This window comes from Uloborus diversus, unplaced genomic scaffold (genome assembly GCF_026930045.1).
Source record: "Uloborus diversus isolate 005 unplaced genomic scaffold, Udiv.v.3.1 scaffold_14, whole genome shotgun sequence".
NCBI classification, from domain to species: domain Eukaryota; kingdom Metazoa; phylum Arthropoda; class Arachnida; order Araneae; family Uloboridae; genus Uloborus; species Uloborus diversus.
The window spans coordinates 2,033,916-2,056,305 of NW_026558098.1; the positions used below are offsets into that span (position 1 = coordinate 2,033,916).

The 22,390-nt window shown below is 39.0% G+C and overlaps 1 protein-coding gene across 1 annotated transcript in view; it reads left to right on the forward strand.

The window, feature by feature from the left end:
• LOC129232831 (uncharacterized) overlaps nucleotides 1-19,633 on the forward strand; it is a 25,556-nt gene extending 5,923 nt beyond the window's left edge. Inside the window, exons 3-5 of the mRNA XM_054866930.1 lie at nucleotides 8,712-8,823; nucleotides 13,870-13,995; nucleotides 19,482-19,633. Coding sequence (XP_054722905.1) covers nucleotides 8,712-8,823; nucleotides 13,870-13,995; nucleotides 19,482-19,633 — 390 coding nt within the window. The remainder of the gene's footprint in view (nucleotides 1-8,711; nucleotides 8,824-13,869; nucleotides 13,996-19,481) is intronic.
• The last annotated feature ends 2,757 nt before the right edge of the window (nucleotides 19,634-22,390 follow it).

Here is a 22,390-nt window from a genome sequence, read left to right on the forward strand (position 1 = left end):
GAAATAAATATTCTTCGCAGAGACACTTTTTTATCGTCTGCATGCGGTGATTCAGTGGCAGGTGGTCAGTGGAAAATGGCCGCGAAAAAGGCCATTCCAAATAGGGTGTCGTTCTCGTTGACTTAGCGGCCGAGTGGGGAGCGATCACCTGTCGCATCGAGAGTCATACGGCAGAGGCAGCTGATTCTATTCCGAAAGCGTGCTTCAGTTATTTCTACAGAAGCATTTTTGTCACGAGAATTTGCAGAAATTATCTGAAAACGTTTTCTGACGCATTGAAAGTTTTAACCAGGATATCATTGCATGCTATGTACCGGCACACTGTGGGGCGAAAACGCCAAAAAGCGCTTAAAAGTGGTTATAAACCTCTCTTGCGTGTTTTTTTTTTTTTTTTTGAGCAATCACGATTGCTTATTGCTTTCATTTGACTGTTTCGGCGTCCTATCATTTTATTTTCCCACCAGCACCCTCTGCAGCACCACCGTCGACCGGCTCCTCACGATGCTGCTCCTATAGCGAAAACCATCTCCAGGTTGCGCCCATATCCTACACACACGCGCATACATACACAACTACACGCACACATACACACAAACACATACATACACACACGCATACATACAGACACCTACACATACACACACAAAAACATACACACAACTACCCACACATTTATGCCTGCACACAGACACAAACACATATGCCTACACACACATACACATCCCCCCCACACTCATTTATACACACAACTACCCACACACTTATGCCAGCACATAGACACAAACACACGTGCTTACACACACATACACATACCCCCTGCACACAACCCCCCCGCCCACACAAACACACACGCCTACATACACACTCTCGTGATTGCGAAAAACATAATTTGAATTGTGCATACATACACACACCTGCACACACACACACACTCATGCCTGCACACCAGACGCCAACACACACAAACACATACATACACACACGCATACATACAGACACCTACACATACACACACAAAAACATACACACCACTACCCACACATTTATGCCAGCACATAGACACAAACACACGTGCTTACACACACATACGCATACCCCCTGCACACAACCCCCCCCCCCCGCCCACACAAACACACACGCCTACATACACACTCTCGTGATTGCGAAAAACATAATTTGAATTGTGCATACATACACACACCTGCACACACACACACACACACTCATGCCTGCACACAGACGCCAACACACACACATGCACACACACACTCATGCCTGCACACACACACACACTCATGCCTGCACACACACACACACACACTCATGCCTGCACACACACACACACACACACTCATGCCTGCACACACACACACACACTCATGCCTGCACACACACACACACACACTCATGCCTGCACACACACACACACACTCATGCCTGCACACACACACACACACACTCATGCCTGCACACACACACACACTCATGCCTGCACACACACACACACTCATGCCTGCACACACACACACACACACACTCATGCCTGCACACACACACACACACACTCATGCCTGCACACACACACACACACACTCATGCCTGCACACACACACACACACACTCATGCCTGCATACAGACACAAACACACACGCATACATACAAATTCCTATACACACACACACATACCCACACACTCATGCCTGGGCACAAACACACACTCCTGCATACACACACACACACACGCTCGTGATTGCGGAAAACATAATTTCAATTCAAGAAGCCAAAATTCAAATTAATTATTATTATTTTTTTTTTTTTTTCAGGCATGTTATAATGGATTTTTCTCGACTTGTTTCGGCTCAGGGTCCAAAGTTCGCAGGTTTACACACCTAATTCCTTTAAGGGTCTTTCTATAGACCATTGATGACTGATTAATATTAATTTCAAAAAGGACATAAGAGGACATTTTTTTTTTGTAGAGCGTTTTGAAAAAAATAACTTTGAATTCCCCAGTTTTCGTTACTAATCAAAACCAATTATCCGTTTGAATATTCGATTTTTTTTTTTTTTTTTTTGCTCTTTTACTATCGTCGGACACGAGATAAATTAAATATACCCGCCGTTAATAAGAAATAGATTGCTTAAAAGCAATTTCTTTAAATCCCCTTTATCCATGGTTCTTCATCGTCTAAAGGCTATCTTCAGCTTTGTGGTGGACGAAGGGCTCTAAAATTCCAGTTCTGATTGCCTAAGATAAAGGCCTGTGCAAATATATTAATCCGCAATTAATTGAATACAGAAAAAAAAAAACCTTTTAAGCGGTTTTTGTCCTTTTCGCCCCACTGTGCGGCAGTCCGGTTATCCGTCCGGTGACTGTAGTTTCGTCCTTTTCAGTGGCGCAGAGAAGGGGGGGGGGAGTCTCAAAACACCCACCAGAGCCATAGGTTTTAACACAAATGCAAATTCTAATACAGTAGTTTATGCACATAAAAGGGCTGTTCTGATCAAAAAACACCCTTCAGAAGGTATTTTTGATCAACCCCCCCCCCTCAGAAGATATTTTTGATGACCCCCCAGAAGGTGTTTTTCATTATCCCCCCCCCTACAGAAGTGTTTTTGATTAAAATAAAACCTCTACAAAAGGTATTTTTCATCAAAAAAAAAAAAAAATAATAATAATAATATTAAAATAAATAAATAAATAATAACCTGCAGAAGGTATTTTTTTATCAAAAAAACCCCCTCAGAAGATATTTTTGATCACCCCCCCAGAAGGTATTTTTCTTTACCCCCCCCCCCCTCCTACGTTTTTTATTAAAATAAAACCTCTACAAAAGGTATTTTTCATCAAAAAAAAAAAAACTCCAGAGGTATTTTTGATCAAAAAAAAAAAACCCTTCAGAAGATATTTTTGATCACCCCCCCCCCAGAAGGTATTTTTCATGTTAAAAAGATCCTCTCCAGAAGGTATTTCTGGCTGCGCTAGTGGTCCTTGTTATGGACTCATCAATCTGGAATAGGGAATAACCGAGTTGTGGAGGCAGATGTATCTCATTGAAGGTGAGAGTGCCAACTAACTGGTAGATAAAGTAAATTTATCTCAGCAGCGAATCACAGAAAATTTTCTAATAAACTCATAAGCAATGCACAGATTTTTAGAGATGATTATAGTGATCGTTTAGCCAAAAACGTTTTTTAAATTAGTGCTAAAATAAAAAAAGCCTTAGGGATTTTAAAAAATTGAAATTTTTCTCTATTTTTTGAATTTTTAAAAAATGTAGGCAAGATTTTTCAATTTTGTAAATAAATGATTAATTACAAAACAAGTATGAATGTTATGGTTTCAAAAAAATATAAAAGTTATTTAAATTAAAGAAAAATGTTTGAAAGGTACTGTGACCATATAATACCCAACCTTTGCCCTAAATTTACGAGTCGAACCGTACCACGATGCGGACTCTCGCTAATGAGATAAATTTACTTTATGCCATTCTCGGCTTCAATGAGAAGACATCTGCCTCCAGCTCGGTCATTCCCTATTCCGGACTGATGAGCCCAGAACAGGGACGAAACTGCCGTCTCTAGATGTCAGTCACGTATTATGTACATACTAGGGGGCACGTCCGCCATCTGGCTTCGGCTGCATGTAAGTAGACGAGTTGACGTAGTTCTAGAGAGCATATTTTGGTATCATTCACATTGAGTGTATACCCTTTTCCCCCTCCTCCCACCCTAGAAAAATTTTAAGTGTCGGGCCTGATAGGGGGCGCTGCCACTAACTCGCTTTGCTCACTCACCAGGTCTACTCCATTTCCAACCCCATAATTCAGACGTAGTTCTGCAGGGGATGGAAATGCTCCCAAAACCCCGAATCTCATTTTGGACTTCTCTGATCGATAATTTTTTATGATCATTTACCAACAATTTTATAGTTTTTTTTTTTTTTTTTTGAGGAATCACGATTGCTTATTGTTCTCACTTGACTGTTTTGATGTCCTATCATTTTATTTTCCCACCGCCACCCTCCGCAGCATCACCGTCGACCGGCTCCTCACGATGCTGCTCCTCTAGCGAAAGCCGTCTCCAGGTTGCATCCATGTCCTACACACACGCGCATACATACACAACTACACACACGCACGCACGCACACACATACACCTGCACACACACACACACAATTACATACAGACACCTACACATGCACACACACACATACAAACTACCCAAACATTCATGCCTGCACACAGACACAAACACATATGCCTACACACACATACCACCCCCCACATACACACAACTACCCACACACGTATGCCAGCACACAGACACAAACACACATGCCTACAGACACATACACATACCCCCCACACACAAACACACACTCGTGATTGCGAAAAACATAATTTGAATTCAAGATGCCAAAATTCAAATTAATTTTTTTTTCTGTTCCCTAATCATGATGCTGTTGAAATAACAGAAAATGTTGTTTAGTGTTTTTAATTACAAGAGGCTGCGTAATGCTGTTCTCGCAATATCTATTAGCACAAACTGTTTTTCATCATTTTCAATGTACAGAGTGGTCCAGGAATCGTTATAATTTTATGCCATAGCCTCTTCAGGTAGGCTATGGTTATACTTCATTCATTTTATTATACTTTCAAACTTACGATGATTCATCGTTAATAATCGAAAAATTTCCAAAGGGAGTCTTTGAACCTTTTCTTAACGTCACCAAGTATCATCTAAAACTGATTTCCGCTTTAAACATTTCGGCAGAAAACCTCAGCTCCCCACTTCCCTTACCGGAAATTTATAGCCTACAATTTCCTCAGTAAAAACGAAAAATAAGAAAAAATCACATTGCGGACCGGAACTGTCCCTATTCCCTTAACGTCTCCAATAATATCCTACATTTTGCGTTTTTAACTCTTCCATTTCGGAAAATTTCCATGGGTATCCCCGAAAGCCCAAAACTGACATAAATTTCGAAATAATTTGGAAGGGTTAACGCTAACCTTATTTTCTATCAGCTTTGCTGAAAATTACCAAAACTTGCCTTTTGGACTGTAATTTTCAAGTGTTCGGTTTTTTGAAACCGTAAACTCTTTTTTTTTTTTTGAGCAATCACGATTGCTTATTGTTCTTACTTTACTGTTTTTGGCGTTTTTTTTATTTTCCCCCCGCCACCCTCCGCACCATCACGGTCGACGGGCTCCTCACGATGCTGCTCCTCTAGCGAAAGCCGTCTCCAGGTTGCATCCATGTCCTACACACACGCGCATACATACACAACTACACACACACATACACAAATACATACACTTACACACACAAACACACACTCAAACACATACACCTACACACACATACACAAACACATACACTTACACTCACATACACACACAAACACATACACTTGCACACACATACACAAACACATACACTTACACACACATACACAAACACATACACTTACACACACATAAACAAACACATACACACATACAAACACTTACACACACCCATACATACAGACACCCACACATACACACACAAAAACATACACACACACATACACAACTACCCACACATTCATGCATGCACACAGACACAAACGCTTATGCCTACACACACATACACCCCCCCCCACACACATTCATACACACACATACACATAACTCGTACACACAAACACATAACCCCCCCCCCACACACAAACACACACGCCTACATACACACACTAGTGATTGCGAAAATCATAATTTGAATTCCAGATGTCAAAATTCAAATTAATTTTTAAATTTTTTTCAAAATGTTTTAAGTTAAGTACACTTGTGTGATATATATTTTTTCTTCTAGCGAGAAATCCTGGAATCTGGTTTAAAAAAATATCTCTCTTAATTTAATTTACAGAGAAAAAAATAAGTGACACATAAAGTTTGAAGGGAAAGCAAAACTTCGCGACTCAGATTATAGAACTCTTTGATTGGGAACTTAAAAACAAACAGATCGGAGTGACGCTGACTTGAGCAGCGAAAGGAAAACAAAGAAATCGAGCCCCCGGGTTGCCGTGGCGACTATCGAAGAACAAACCCGATTGCCAGCTTTCTCTGAGTCACTCGTGTTTTTCTCGCATTCAGGTCACAATTTCTATTGCGTAAACAAAAACTATTATTAGAGTTAATAACAAATGAACCTGAAATTCATGGACAAATGTTTTTAGTAACCTACCACACGAGGAAAGTAAAGCGACATGAACACCGTCACTTCGCATTGGTGGACCTGGTGGAGAGGATTTTTTTTTTTTTTTTGAGCAATCACGATTGCTTATTGTTCTCATTTGACTGTTTTGATGTCCTTTGATTTTATTTTCGCGCAAGCACCCCCCCCCCCCCCATCCCTCCGCACCATCACCGTCGACCGGCTCCTCACGATGCTGCTCCTCTTGCGAAAGCCGTCTACAGGTTGCATCCATGTCCTACACACACGCGCACACATACACAACTACACACACACGCGCACATATACACACACAAACACACACATACACAAACACATACACACACGCATACATACAGGCACCCACACATACACATACAAACACATACACACACTTTCACACACATACACATACACACAAAAACATACACACATTCACAACTACACACACACACGCACATATACACACACAAACACACACATACACAAACACATACACACACGCATACATACAGGCACCCACACATACACATACAAACACATACACACACTTTCACACACATACACATACACACAAAAACATACACACATTCACACACATACACACACATACACATACACACACAAACACATACACACACAAAAACATACACACAAGTACCCACACATTCATGACTGCACACAGACACAAACACATATGCCTACATACACATACCCCCCCACACACATTCATACACACAACTACCCACACACTTATGCCAGCACACGGACACAAACACACATGCCTACACACAAACACACGTACCCCTACACACAAACACACGTACCCCCCACACACAAACACACACACACTCGTGATTGCGTAAAACATAATTTGAATTCAAGATGTCAAAATTCAAATTAATTTTTTTTCCCTCTCTTTCTCATGGGGCTGCGTTAAAGGCACAACCCTTTGCTTACCTTTGCGATCCCCGATATAGTATCTATTCTTTCACGTGGTACCACTATCGGCGGATGCTTCTACCTCAAGTATTTTGTGCTCTCTTCTCCCAATAGATGGAGACACCTGGGCTCTCTTTGATGTGAAACTGCACAAGGAATTTCATGTTTTCAAGAGCGCTCCGAGCCTAACGAGCATACCGCGTAATCCTACGACATGGACGCTGTCAATTTTCTGCATCTTGAAAATCCACCGACTGTAGTCAGAATTGAACCTGCATCTTTGGGCGTAAGAGAACAGCGTCTGACCACTACAACACTCTGTTGGCAGAGAAAAATGAAAAGCACTAAATTTAAAAAAAAAATAATTTGAATTTTGACCTCTTGAATTCAAATTATGTTTCACGCAATCACGAGTGTGTGTGTGTGTGTGTATGTAGGCGTGTGTTTATGTGTGTGTGGGGGATATGTGTGCTTGTGTGTAGGGGGTATGTGTATGTGTGCGCAGGCATGTATGTTTGTGTCTGTGTGCAGGTATGAGTGTGTGTGGTGGGGAATGTGTATGTGTGTGTAGGCATATGTGTTTGTGTCTGTGTGCAGGCATGAGTGTGTGGGTAGTTGTGTGTAGGTGTGTGTGTATGTGTCTGCATGTATGGCCTGTGCCATGTCCAGGAGGAGCACCTCGGGGCGTTTCTTTTTTTTTTAAATCTTTTGAATAATTTTTTTTTACTTTATTTTATTCATTTATTTATTTATTTTTTTGTGATTATTTTCTTCCACTTAAAATGTTTTATGAATTGCCTATTAAGGGGATGCAAGATATCCCACACCCTTTAGCATTCGCTGTCATTTGAAACAGCTTTTTTTCTGCACAAGACGAAGTTTGATACAATATTCTCAATTAATTAGAACAGGAGATTTAATGGTCTTTAATTGGAGTGAAAATCCTGAGCCAAACTCGATTCAAGCACGAAGCTGAAGCGCAAAATGTTAAAGGAGACCACGAATTCGAAAACAACCTTTCGAACGGTATATGCTCAGGAGAAGACCCTCCATTGCGAATTTTTGCCAGGGGGGGGGGGTTAGCAAAGGTAAGGGTGTATACACAATGCAAATTTTATCCGAAAACAACGATAGCCGCATGCCTTTTATATGTAAAAACATTTTTTTTTTTTTTTGAAAAATATCCCCCGCCCTTTATCACTTACGGCTGTAAAGTTGGATACTTATTAGTTTGGACCAGGAAAGGGGGAGGGGGGGGAGATTTTCGGATCTTTTTGTTTTTCCTCTTAAACAATTTTGCTATGCATGTTTTAATCAAGGTCTTTTCTTTCTTCTGCTGGAAATTTGGTTTTCGTATTGTTCTATTTACTACTTAATTAAATTCTTTTTTTCTTTGGGAGGGGAGCAGGATTTCCATTTTGTTCCACTCAAATGCTTATTTGTAAAGCTTCAATCAACACACCCCAAATCATTTTGTATACATGATTTGAAATAACCACCGAGTACTTCTTTTGGATGTCTGTCTTCACGTTTGCTTTCTCGTTTCAGATCAAAGACCCTCCGTCCCCGTCTCCCACCGCCCGCTACTTCAGAACCGCAGCAATTCCGTTGCCACGAGCGAAAGTGATTCCGTGCGCGGCTCAAGTCCGCAGGGGTGCTGGTAAGTAGAAAATAACAATTTTCTGGTTTCAGTAAGTTACCGCCAGGGCTAAGGCCGAAATACACCACCAGCTCAGTCATTCCAGCCAAAAACTGCAGTTTCGTGCTTATTAGCACTCATCAGCCCGACATAGGAAAGTGACTGAGCTGGAGATGGAAAACCTCTTAAGGAAGCTTAGAGTGCCAAACAAACTGGTAAACAATATTCCTATTCAGAGTCACAACTGACTACAACTTTATTTTATGTCGAGGACTGCATACTAAGTGCCTTGCCTCCATTATTTTATGTACCGATAGATGGCAGCACCATCACCGGATCGAACAGTTAATGAGAATTTAGAACTAGTCCAGGAGCTAATAGCTACCTAGTACTAGCACCCCCAGAGGTATCGTTTCACTTGGAGGACATTGAGACCACGAGCCTATTTAACGTCGCCCAGTCCCCTTTAATGACGACGGTGGGTCTTCGACCATCGAGGTTCGAACCAGGACCCTCCGGCCCCGAATCCGACACTCTACCGATCGGGCTACCACGGCCCTGGTAAACAATATAAGAATAAGCACTGACCAGACGAGTGACCGAAACAATGGTTCGGTTCAACTCGAAGATTGAAGGCAATGCATGGTAATTTCAGTAAGTTACCGCCCTATATGAGGTTTTCCCTCTCCAGCTCAGTCACTTCCTGTGCCGGGCTGATGAGTGCTAATAAGCATGAAATTGCAGTCCTCGGCTGGAATTGACTGAGCTGGCGGTGTACTTCATGTAGCAATTTTATGGTTTTACGTCGGTTGCGACAGCGACACAATCTTCGTCGCCGATCTTCCGCGCATGCACGACTTTGATTTCGCTTTGTTTAAGAAACACGCCCCTTCGTTTCTGATCGCTGGCTGGTTCTCAGTCAGTTAGTCCTACTCACAAATAATCTGACTGATGTAAAATGGAATATGCAGTGGCCAATTTGTGAAAATCTCAAAGTGTAGAAAACATATATTGTTTTGACATAAAAAAAAGTTATAAATTCTACTAACTGCTTATAACATATTTGCATCTGTTCAATTTTTTAAAATATTTCTCCTTTTACAAGTTTCATTGCTCTATTTATTTGTTAAAAACGTCAACTATTTTTTACAGTTGAAAAGACATCGTCCTTTCGCATCACGAGTAAAATATTTTTAGAGCTACTATCATTAATAAAGTGATCACATTTCATGGTTACAATAATTGACATGATTGCCCTAGTTTTTAGAAACGCTGAAAAATATCCTTGCATTTGAGAAACTGAAATTTTCCAGAGTTTCGCCGTGAGAAATTCCCCCGAATTCACAAATCTGTCACCATTCTAAAATATTGTTACAAATTCTGTAAGTAGTAATTATTGTAGTAACGTAACCTGTAAATAGTTTCCCGTAATGAATATACAACCCCTTAACATATGGCTAAAGTATACAACCCCCTATTCTTTTTTTCTTATTTCATTCACTGATTTTATCAATGAAAGTGTAGTTGTAGAACGTTGTAAGATTTTCTGGAATCTTTGAGAGCTCTCTTTTCGGTGTGTATATAAACCGTTAGCGATGGATAAAAAGTGAGTTTCGATTGAGATTTCGAACTGAGAGCGTATTTGCTCTGTTTATTGCGAGGCATTTCGCTGTGTTGTTTTCGTATTTGGAAGTAAATACGTGTGTAAACGTTGAGTTTACGGTGTTGAGTGATAATTGCTTAATTGCTGATGATTAATTTAGCAGTTGTTGACGCTCTTTCCTGTACATAGTGTAAATAAATTTCCTGTGTTTTTATCAAGAACTGTGTTTTCATTACAAGAAAGTGGAAGTCGCACCGAATCCGTTACAATATTTAAATGCTCTAACATCGATTGTAATGTGTGAGCGCTTCCTCCAGATTCAAGACAGCACGTAACGTACATATCCACAGATAAGGAAGGTTATAAGGAGAATCGTTTCCAAAGCTTGCTCAACAGAAGAGAGCAGCGCTTTGTCGAAAGAGATAAGGCCTATCGAACGATAGTGGGCGACTCGAACGAAGCTCTTAAAATAGGGAATCAGGAAGAACTTTCACTTAATCACGGCTCCACCTAATCTACTTTCCTTCTTATAGACTAACCAGGGAACCATACGAAAAGTGTAAGAATAAAATAATGAAAAAAAAAAATTTGAATTTTGACACCTTGAATTCAAATTATGTTTTTCGCAATCACAAGTGTGTGTATGTAGGCGTGTGTGTTAGTGTGTGGGGGTATGTGTGTTTGTGTGTAGGGGGTATGTGTATGTGTGTGTAGGCATGTGTGTTTGCGTCTGTGTGCTGGCATAAATGTGTGGGTAGTTGTGTGTATGAATGTGTGTGTGTATGTAGGCGTGTGGGTTTGTGTGTGGGGGTATGTGTGTTTGTGTGTAGGGGGTATGTGTATGTGTGTGTAGGCATGAGTGTTTGTGTCTGTGTGCTGGCATAAGTGTGTAGGTAGTTGTGTGTATGAATGTGTGGGGGGGGGGGTATGTGTGTAGGCATATGTGTTTGTGTCTGTGTGCAGGCATGAATGTGTTCGAAACTATACAAAAAGTGTAAGAATAAAATCTTATATAATTAAAAACTGAGAGTATCTATGTATATCCAAGCTTCTTCTCCCGAACGACAGTGAACTGACCATCGAACCAGGTATCGATGGATTCGTCATCTTCCCGTCTTCATGCTTGGCTATTCAACATAATCCTCCGACAATAATGAGCGGAGATATCAATTAAAAACTATTAATTATGATGCTTGGATTTCGACATAAAATCCCTTATTTTCGAAGGATTTCCTCCATTCAAATTATTATTCAATGCTTCAACTCAACTTTCCGTAACAATGCTTTTACTAAAATTTGTAAACTGAAGAAAATCATTGATAACAAAGATCTGTTGCCATTTTTTTCTCAAATATGAAAAAAATTAAATTTGGCTTTTGTTTTGAGGCTTTTCCTGTAATCGGGAGATTTAAAATGTTTCCTTTTTGGTTATTTTTCCGGAAATCCGCCTTAAAATTTTACCGATTGTTTTATTTATTTATTTATTTATTTTTTCATGCTGATTGTTGAACACGCGTCACTTGACATAACTTATATTTTCGAGTAGACCGGGCAAAGCCGGGCGACGCAGCTGGTAATAATAATAAAATATGTAGCAATCGTAAGGGTATAAAGAGTTAATACATTTCTTTCGCGCGAAAATTATTTATTTGTCCCCGCTTAAAAACAAAATATAAAGTTTTGAAAGTGCGTAAAACTGAAGGAATTTTAAAGAATCTGAACAATCACAGCTGACATGCACATGACACTACTATGAGTAATTAAATTCCAGGACTTTTAAATTGGAATGGGAAAGATGTTTAAATAAGCTTTGCTTGGGTGAGCAAATGCTTACCCAAGACCCCTCCACCATTTTGTATTTAAATTTATCCCCATAACTCTCTTCAATGAAAAAGAAAAGCTTCCTAATGGTTTCGTTTTGCTTCTTAAAAAATCGGGATCATTTTCTAAATTTAGATTAGGATGCCCTCGCTCCAGCTTTTGATGACGCAAAATTTTTTCCCCAGTCAAAAAATTGTGATCATTAATCGGCTGAGCCGATTAATGATCACAATTTTAATTAATTTTTTCATACCAATTAATTTTCATACTTTTACATAATTTTACATAACACATTATATGTAAAATTATAACTAATCAAAGTATATAATCTAAAGTATCATATAACTTTTACATAATACAATTTACATACTATTTTTTCATACAGATTAATTATTTCATACCGATTAGCGTATCGGTGCATCCCTAGAATTGAGGCAGTGGAGGATGTAAGTGGACATTTTCAAGTTTTGAGTAAAACACGTTTAAAGATAACGTCCTAGTTCATTGAAAAGTTTTTTTTATCTTTTTTAATCACGCTGTATTGCAGCACCGACCAGGACTACTAGTACTACATCTTGCCCTAAAACAAAGGAGTGATTGACCTACTATTCGTACTGGTTAACTCCAAAATTTGAATTTAGGCACTTACATCCCTTATTAAATGTTCATATTTTGGCTATTGGATATTGTTAATTGACCCTCAAAACTAAAAAATTCACCAGCGCCGAATTTTAAAACACCGTGGTTGATTTTTAATGACTTTTTAAAAATCCACGCGCAAAAGTGCGCGCTTCTGAAACGTCACGAGCCTACGTCACGGGGCGCGAATGGACAGACTTCCGCCGAAGATCCCTTGTTTTCGCTACGGACATCTTCAGCGCGCTGATAGTTTTATTTTTTAGAAATTCAATAATCCTTTTGAACACACTATGGAGGCCGGATTCGTTAAAGCACAATCTAAATAATCTCCATCAATGAGGATATTCGAATATTTCCGAGAGGATGAGAGGTTTAATGTTTCAGAAACGCGAGGAGTTAAATGCGAGGAGATAAGCCTTTTACGTTTCGTCTTCGAAGTCGAATGCGTGACCTTTGGCTTCTCCCCTACCGGAAGAGGGCATGACGTCACTTCCTATGCCATCTGACGTCACAGGCGCTTGAACTTTAAAAATTAATTTAAAAAAAAACTACTTATCGTATCGCAAAAAATTTTTCACCTATGATGTTCATACATGTTACTCTATCATATAAAAATAAAATTGAAAAATCAAAAACTTCTCTATTGTAAATAATACGTCAATGATTTGGTAAAGGATTGAATAAGAAAAAGAAATGCACTACTTCGCTTTGCCTCGCATGCACTTGACCAACTGTACAAAGCATTTAACGTGCAAATAAGCTTAATATTTAACTAATAAATAGTGTTGACAATGAGTTACCGCCCCTAAGCCAGAGCTAAGGCAGAACTACATGCAATATGACCATGTGACTGTCTGGTATATTGCAACGTAATAAATACTGCCCTGAATATTGGCAGGTCTCAATTAATATTTAACCCGTTAATAACAAGAGCTTAAGTGAATATTATGCGTAAAAAAAGGTGCGAAGTCGGGTTTATAATGAGCTTCTTGTTGTTCCTCTAGTGCTCGTCATGGCGTCCATTCCAGTGACGTCATTCAGCGCCGCCAAGATCCGCGAGCACGTCAAGTCGAAGCAGAACCAAGAAGAGACGTCCAACGGTCACAAGCTCTTCAGATACAACCTCTTCGGTAAGTTCACATATCTGGCACACCCAGAGATGTAATTGAATACCCAACAAGTCGGGGAAGAAAAGAGAGAAAAAATAGTCTGCCTATTTTTTTTTTTTTTTTTGAGCAATCACATTGCTTATTGTTCTCATTTGACGGTTTTGATGTTCCTATGATTTTATTTTCTCCCGCCTCCCTCCGCAGCACTTTCGTCGACCGGCTCCTCACGATGCTGCTCCTCTAGCGAGCAAAGTCTCCAGGTTGCGTCCATATTCAACATACACACGTATACATACGCACACCTGCACACACACACACATACACACTCATGCCTGCACACAGACACAAACACACACACACTCATGTCTGGACACAAATGTCTATACACACACACACACACGTGATTGTGAAAAATATAATTTGAATTCCAGAAGACAAAATTCAAATTAATTTATCTTTTTTTTTTAATTGGCCGTTGGCGCGTCTGCCAAGAAAATACAATGAACAGTAGGGTGGTTCAAAAATACATGTAAAAAAAAAGTTTCTCCTAGATAGCAGGACACCCCTCCATATTTTTAGACTTGTGGATAGCAATGTACTGGAAGAGTTTTAGCTTCCTATTTCAACTGAAGGAGGGTGCCCAATCCCCTCCTCCAAACTTCAATAGCACAGGGAGGGGGGGGGGGAGGTTAAAAAAAAACATTGAACTGAACAAGCAATGCTACACATTATTATTATACACTAATAATATGCATATACACTGTAATAAAATAATCACTTACAAAAAAAATACAGCTGGGAAAATTAAATATTTTTCAATTTGTGGCATTTTTTATGCTACGGCTAAAATGTTAAATGGAGGGGTCATTGACCACCGTCTTAAAATTTGAGTAAGAGGCTAAAATTTTTACAGCATAATACTATTAGTAAGTGTATATAAAAAAAATTTCAATTTTGACATCTGGAATTAAAATTATATTTTTCGCAATGACGAGTGTGTGTGTATGTAGGCGTGTGTGTTTGTGTGTGGGGGAGGGGGTACACAATAGGGAACCCCGTTCTGCTATGCCATCTGGGGCTTCCAGAGAACGGACCTTTCGATGTTCTAGTCTTAAAACTACAGGTGGCACATGGTACCCTTTGGTAGGAAAGTCTTGCAGCAGAGTGGCAACCTTCAATAAGGTGAAAAGATGGAGAGTAATTGTACCCTAACTTCAAAGTGCATCGTGGAATTTAAGCAAGGTTCGAAATTAGGACATAAAAGTTAGGCGTCATTGGCATCTAGGTTATTTTTGGCTATGATGGCAAGCTCCCAGCTTTTTCAGCATCACAGAAACAGTAAGACATTAAATGCTAATAAGGGTAAATTGTGTAATAAGCAGTAGTAAACTTTGAGACACTTTACAATCTTTTGAAAAGCAATCAACGCTACAGCATGATCAAACTATGAGAGACTTTGCAGATTTTACACGAAATGTTGAAGTTTATCCTTTTTTGTACTTAAGTAAATGTGATAATACACCAAGATCTTTTTCATTAAAACCTTCTGGAACTCCGCCGTTTAATTGGTTGCTTGCTATGTCGAAGGGTATGGTACGAGTCGCCTTAAGAGAGAAGAGAATCTGCTATTACGTAGTCTTTTGGCACTTTGATTAGCAACAGCCCCCCCAGTGCGGTGCTGAAAACTATCGTAACCATATTTCCAAGCCTCCATTGCACCTTAAGGTATTGTCTTTTCACCCTAGGTTAGCAAACGGCACCCGTTTGTCACCATTGGTTTTAACGGATAAGTAAGAAACTACCCGTTTCATTAAAGAAATAAACATATAATTTTTTTAAATGACTAAACAACGTTTCTGTACGCAAATTTGCAATATAATTGTAACATGTCTTTTGGGGCTACCCGAACAGATGAATGGAGTCAAAGGGATCCGGAAAAACGTGATCGCAATTAATTTACAAAATTGGACGTTGTTTAATCACCTCTTACTATTTTGCGCACTTCAAAATTCTATAATTGTATACTTTTTTCGGGATTTGAGTAAGTGACGTTTGTTAAAACAGTAGACATCCAAAATAATACAACTAAAAATTTAACTAACTTTTAACACAGTCTGAGCGTATATTAATGTAAACTAGTTCACAAAGCAGTACTGTCGTGGGCAGGGTGCGGCAAGGTAACTTCCTTATTTCAAAAATTATTAAAATACATTTTGTGAATCAGAAGGTTTTGATTTTCTTTAGCAATGTAGATTCCTTTCTAGTTTTTTTGTTTTACGCAGTTGGCAGTTCTGATTCTGTTCTTTTCCTTAACCTTTATAAAGGTTTTGGTGCCTTATAGTGCCATATAAGGTCCTTTAACGGTTTCCATTAAGCAAAATACCACAGCACCCAACAAAAAATTGCAAGGAGCGAAATCGGGGGAGCGGACAAGACATTCTTAATCACCTCTTATTGAGATAAAGCGTTTTTGAAAGTGTTTCCCAAAGCAGCTAATGATGCCCTAGAAGAGTGGGCCGTACTCTGTCGGAGCCAAATGGCAAATTTTAAATATGTACCTACATTTAAAAAAAAGAAGAAAGAAACATTCACAAAATGCGTTTTATTGAATTTAAAAAAAAAAAAAATGTCGCACTCTATAGAAGGAGAAATTGACGAAAATCGTGAGCATTATGGTCATTAAATTAGACTTTGAGATGAGTCGCCACGTTCAAATGTTTATCGCTGAAACTTGGTGCTCTTGCCCAAAAAAAAAAAATCGTCCAGAACGAAAGTTTCTGCCCTATTTGAAGGAAAAGGCAAACACACGGCATCATTTAGGAAACAGTATTTTGAACTCAGATCAATGATTTTTACAGTAAACTGGCTTTAAAGTTGTTGGTTCGCAACTCAAAACCGATCTGTATTTTTAACCCCCCGATACACAAAGGAAGGGGGTTAATAAGTTTGACGTATCTGTGTGTGGCACTCTAGCGCCTAGACGGATGGACCGATTTTGAAAAAAAAAAAAATGTTCGAAAGGAGAGTTGATCGAGAGTGTTCTTAGCTAGGTTGCATCTTTGGATGTCATTCATTAACGAAGACATTAATTAAAAACCTCTAAAAAGTTTTCCGTGATTTTTGCAGTGAAAACAGTCTATAATGATAAAATTTATAACCGAAATAAAGAGAATTTTTTTCCGCGGCTGATTGAATGTGTTTGGAACTTCCATGTTTCATAGAATTCGAACTAAAACGTTTTTTGAAGCAGATTTTAATAACATGCAACATTCACACTGCGTCCGCACATCCGTCACCGACGTATACTTTTCTCCCTAAAACCAGTTTTCGGCCGGCGTTGCCATGACAGCAAGCCGTATTGTACGGGACCCGTCGACGGGACGTGAGAAGCCAGATATCTGCCGGCTCTGACGTCCGTAGAGCTGGGCGTCGCATTTCATTGGTCTAGACGAGATGAGCGCTCTCTCTCTATTGGATGAGAGACTGACATGTGCCTTTTTCGCGTTCGCAAAGTATGAATGCTTCTCCCTTTTCGGAAAACGTTACTCTGTCCGCTTTACGTGGCGAACGTGATGTGCGGACGCTGTTTGAATTACGCTTAAGTCTTTGTTCACGCGATTGGTAACCCAATTCATTGTTGGCCGACAAAGATATTAAAAGCAATGATTTAAAATTTTTATCTTTTGCCAGTTTCTATCTAATTGCAAATAAAACACTTGAAATTGATTTTTAATCTTACTAATATTATATATGCGAAAGTTTGTCTGTATGGATGGATGTATGGATGGATGTATGGATGTTTGTTACTCTTTCACGCAAAAACTACTGAACGGATTTTGATGAAACTTTACAATTCTTACTAATATTATATATGCGAAAGTTTGTCTGTATGGATGGATGTATGGATGTATGGATGGATGTATGGATGTTTGTTACTCTTTCACGCAAAAACTACTGAACGGATTTTGATGAAACTTTACAATAATATAGCTTATGCATCAGAATAACACATAGGGTAGTTTTCGTCCCGTTATGGGGGGCAAAACTCCCTTAGGGGGGCAATAAAACACAATTTTTGTATAAATTCTCTAATATTGGGATGAAAAAATACTTGCACATATTAACATTATATGTCCATCGAAAGCTCTGATTTTTCTGCTGAAGATGGCACCTGTTCGAAATTTCTAAGTAGAATAAAAAACGAGTTATGAGCTTTTTAGATCCATGTTCGAAGGCTTTCCTCAACTCAATACAGTATTTAGTGTATCATCTCAACTCCCTGTCGATAGCGACAATTGTTGTATTGTTGACTTTCTTTGCTTTTCGTGATTGTTCAAGGCTTTTCTCAAGTCAAATCTTGAAGTAAGATTTTTGCACAAGATTGGCAAATAATACATGATTTGGCTGATGATTTTCCATTTAAACGGAACTTTAATGTAATTAATGGTTTTTATTATTATTTATGCTAATTGAACACTTACTCATTATCCAAACAACCAGCAGATCGCCAAAATTTTTGCAGAAAGATTTCCGTAGCTGATGCATTTGGCAGTTTTTTCAACGTTGCTGTTTTTGAAGCCGAAGACTACGTCATAATGTTTCTCAGCTTTCACCATGTAAACAAAATATCGCCAATCAAAGAATTTTCAAAAGACTTTTTTTACTGTTTTAAATAATCCAGCAACTAAATTAGGCAAATCCTTAAACAGCACAAAAACTTCCATTAATTTTCCTTTTTGCACAATTTCAAACAATCACCAAATTTTATTACTTATTTTGGTAACATTTCAGATGAAACTGTTTAGCGCCATTTTATGGTGACCAAAAATGTCTCAGCATCTGGCGACGATATCTCTGTAACGAAAATTAATATCATATCGTTTTACAAAGTAAGGAAAGAATGGGGGAGCATCATCGAAGGTACCTCGAAACGACTTTCGCAAATTCGGTAAAATCGCACCAAGAGCCACAATGATTGAAATTTCCCGAAATAACTAAAGCAAGTATAAGGGGATTACGAGCGCAGCTACTTTTTTTTAATCACTTCGTACTTAATTAGCCATACAGAGAAGGTTTTAGACGCCATGTTAAAAAAAAAGTATCAACAGATTAATCTTTTTAAACATGAGAAGATTAATTTCATGTTTTTTAAATTTGTATATGCTTAAATATAGTGCTTTCGTTTCTAAATCAATACTACTTTGTTCTTTATACTTATTGCTATTTTAGTTTTATGGGTAAGGAAGAAACTCGATTTTTAATCACGTCAAAAAGATGTGTTTTAAATTTTTTTACTTAAAACAAAAAACAAAAGCAAGTAACGATTTTTTCTAATAATTATTACTGACCCAGGCAACGCCGGGTATTTTTGCTAGTAATATATAAGGCTTTTAAAAGGATTTTAAATTTTCCTTCTTGATTCGGCAGTTGCGACTCAGTCGGGGTTTTTAAAAATTTTTAATATAATCGTTGCTTGTCTAACCTGTTGCTTCTTTTCCCCCCAACAGGCCTGGATCAGGTGCTGCCCAACTACAACAGCAAGCTGATGAACAGCATCTGGGGCCAGTACAACCTGTACGCGTCGCACGCCTTCCAGAAGAACAGTGAAGGCTCCGCCCACTTGGGGGCGGGGCTCTTCGGGCTCCCACAGGAAAAGTGAGTCCAATGAACAAAAATATGCATCATACCCTATAATAGAGAAGTTTTCGATTTTTCAATTTTATATGATAGAGTAACATGCATGAACATCATAGGTGAAAAATTTTTTGCGATACGATAAGTAGTTTTTTTTAAATTAATTTTTAAAGTTCAAGCGCTTGTGACGTCAAATGGCATAGGAAGTGACGTCATGCGCTCTTCCGATAGGGGAGAAGCCGAAGGACGTGCATTCGACTTCGAAGACGAAACGTAAAAGGCTTATCTCCTCGCGTTTCTGGAACATTAAACCTCTCATCCTCTCGGAAATATTCGAATATCATCATTGATGTTACATGAGGAAGATTATTTAGATTGTGCTTAAACGAATCCGGCCTCCATAGTGTGTTCGAAAGGATTATTGAATTTCTAAAAAATAAAAATATCAGCGCGCTCAAAATGTCCGTAGCGAAAACAAGGGATCTTCGGCGGAAGGCTGCCCATTCGCGCCCTGTGACGTAGGCTCGTGACTTTTCAGAAGCGCGCACTTATGCGCGTGGATTTTTAAAAATTCATTAAAAATCAACCACGGTGTTTTAAAATTCGGCGATGGTGAATTTTTTAGTTTTGAGGGTCAATTAACAATATCCAATAGCCAAAATAGGAACATTTAATAGGTTGCAACTTCCCTATTCAAGAAACAGTTCGTTTTTCAGAGGGAACGAGCAAAATGTTGAACCCGAATTTTCTTCTTCTAATTCGTTAGGGAACCCAAAGTGGAAAAGAAAAAAACCTGTCTCATTACCAAATCAAGCATAAACAATATAAAAACAAATAAATTAAAATTTGAGTACGGTTGCAGCAGTAACCAACACGAAATAGTTAGAGAATGTAATTAACAGCACCATAAACATTTTACGCGGTAACCATTGATCCGCAAAAAAGAAAAATCCGATCAAAAATGGCTTAACTTAAGCTGATGCGTCGGTCTATCTATATAGCGGCTCTACTACGCATCATACTTGGGGGCTGTCATAAGTGACGTCACTTTTTTAAAAAATTGAGAGGGAATGTGGATTCGGATAATAGGGAAGTTGCAACCAATTAAATGTTCATATTTTGGCTATTGCATATTGTTAATTGACCCTCAAAACTAAAAAATTCACCATAGCCGAATTTTAAAACACCGTGGTTGATTTTTAATGAATTTTTAAAAATCCACGCGCAAAAGTGCACTCTTCTGAAACGTCACGAGCCTACGTCACAGGGCGCGAATGGGCAGCCTTCAGCCGAAGATCCCTTGTTTTCGCTACGGACATTTTGAGCGCGCTGATATTTTTATTTTTTAGAAATTCAATCATCCTTTTGAACACACTATGGAGGCCGGATTCGTTAAAGCACAATCTAAATAATCTTCCTCAAATAATATCAATGGTGAAATTCGAATATTTCCGAGAGGATGAGAGGTTTAATATTCCAGAAACGCGAGGCGATAAGCCTTTTATGTTTCATCTTCGAAGTCGAATGCACGTTCTTCGATTTCTCCCATGACATGGGAACCGGTTCGCTAGCGTTTCTCTCCTATCGGACGTCACTTCCTATGCCATCTGACGTCACAGGCGCTTGAATTTTAAAAATTAATTTAAAAAAAACTACTTATCGTATCGCAAAAATTTTTTCGCCTATGATGTTCATACATGTTACTCTATCATATAAAAATAAAATTGAAAAATCGAAAACTTCTCTATTGGCCAGTTTGATTGATTTGAGCACGGAAATTCGGAGCTAGCAGTTGAGCTCTATTTATGTGATCCAGGCCGACGCATCAGCTTAAGTTTAAGCCATTTTGGATCGAACTTTTCATTGTTGCACTGTTAGGGTTACTACAGCAAAGTTTCGGATTTCGCCAAATTTGCAGAACATAATATTTCATTTAATAAACAATTCAAGTGCCGCTAATAATTGCTCACAGTGAACAATCACCAAACGCGATATCTCGCCAGAAAAGACAACCACTCAAACACGCGCTCCGATCCAAAATGGCTGATCTTCAGCTGATGCGTCGGCTCGTATATATAGAGGCCTTAAGCAAAACAAACCAGATCTTTATACCTCATAATCAAATCATATTCGATTCCGAGTCACAACTGACTACAACTGTATTTAAGTCGAGGACTGCATACTAAGTGCCTTGCCTCCATTATTTTTTTATACCGATAGATGGCAGCACCATCACCGGATCGAACAGTTAATGAGAATTCAGAACTAGACCAGGAGCTAATAGCTACCTGGTGCTAGCACCCCCAGAGGTATCGTTTCACTTGGAGGACATTGAGACCACGAGCCTATTTAACGTCGCCCAGTCCCCTTTAATGACGATGGTGGATCTTCGACCATCGAGGTTCGAACTCAGGACCCTCAGGCCGCGAGTCCGACGCTCTACCGATCGGGCTACCACGACCCATCAAATCATATAAACAAAAAATACATTAAATATTGAGTACGGTTGTAGCAGTAGCCAACACGAAATAGTTAGCGAATGTAATTAACAGCACCAATTTTACTCAGCTACGCATCATACTTGGGGGCTGTCATAAGTGACGTCACTTTTTTAAAAAATTGAGAGGGGATGTGTATTCGGATAATTGGCCAGTTTGATTGATTTGAGCTCGGAAATTCGGGGCTAACAGCTGAGCTCTATTTATGTGACCCATATCGTTGCCTCAGAGCAACAGTGGGATATGAACAAATGTCTCACTGTTGCTCCGAGGTGGTAATATCA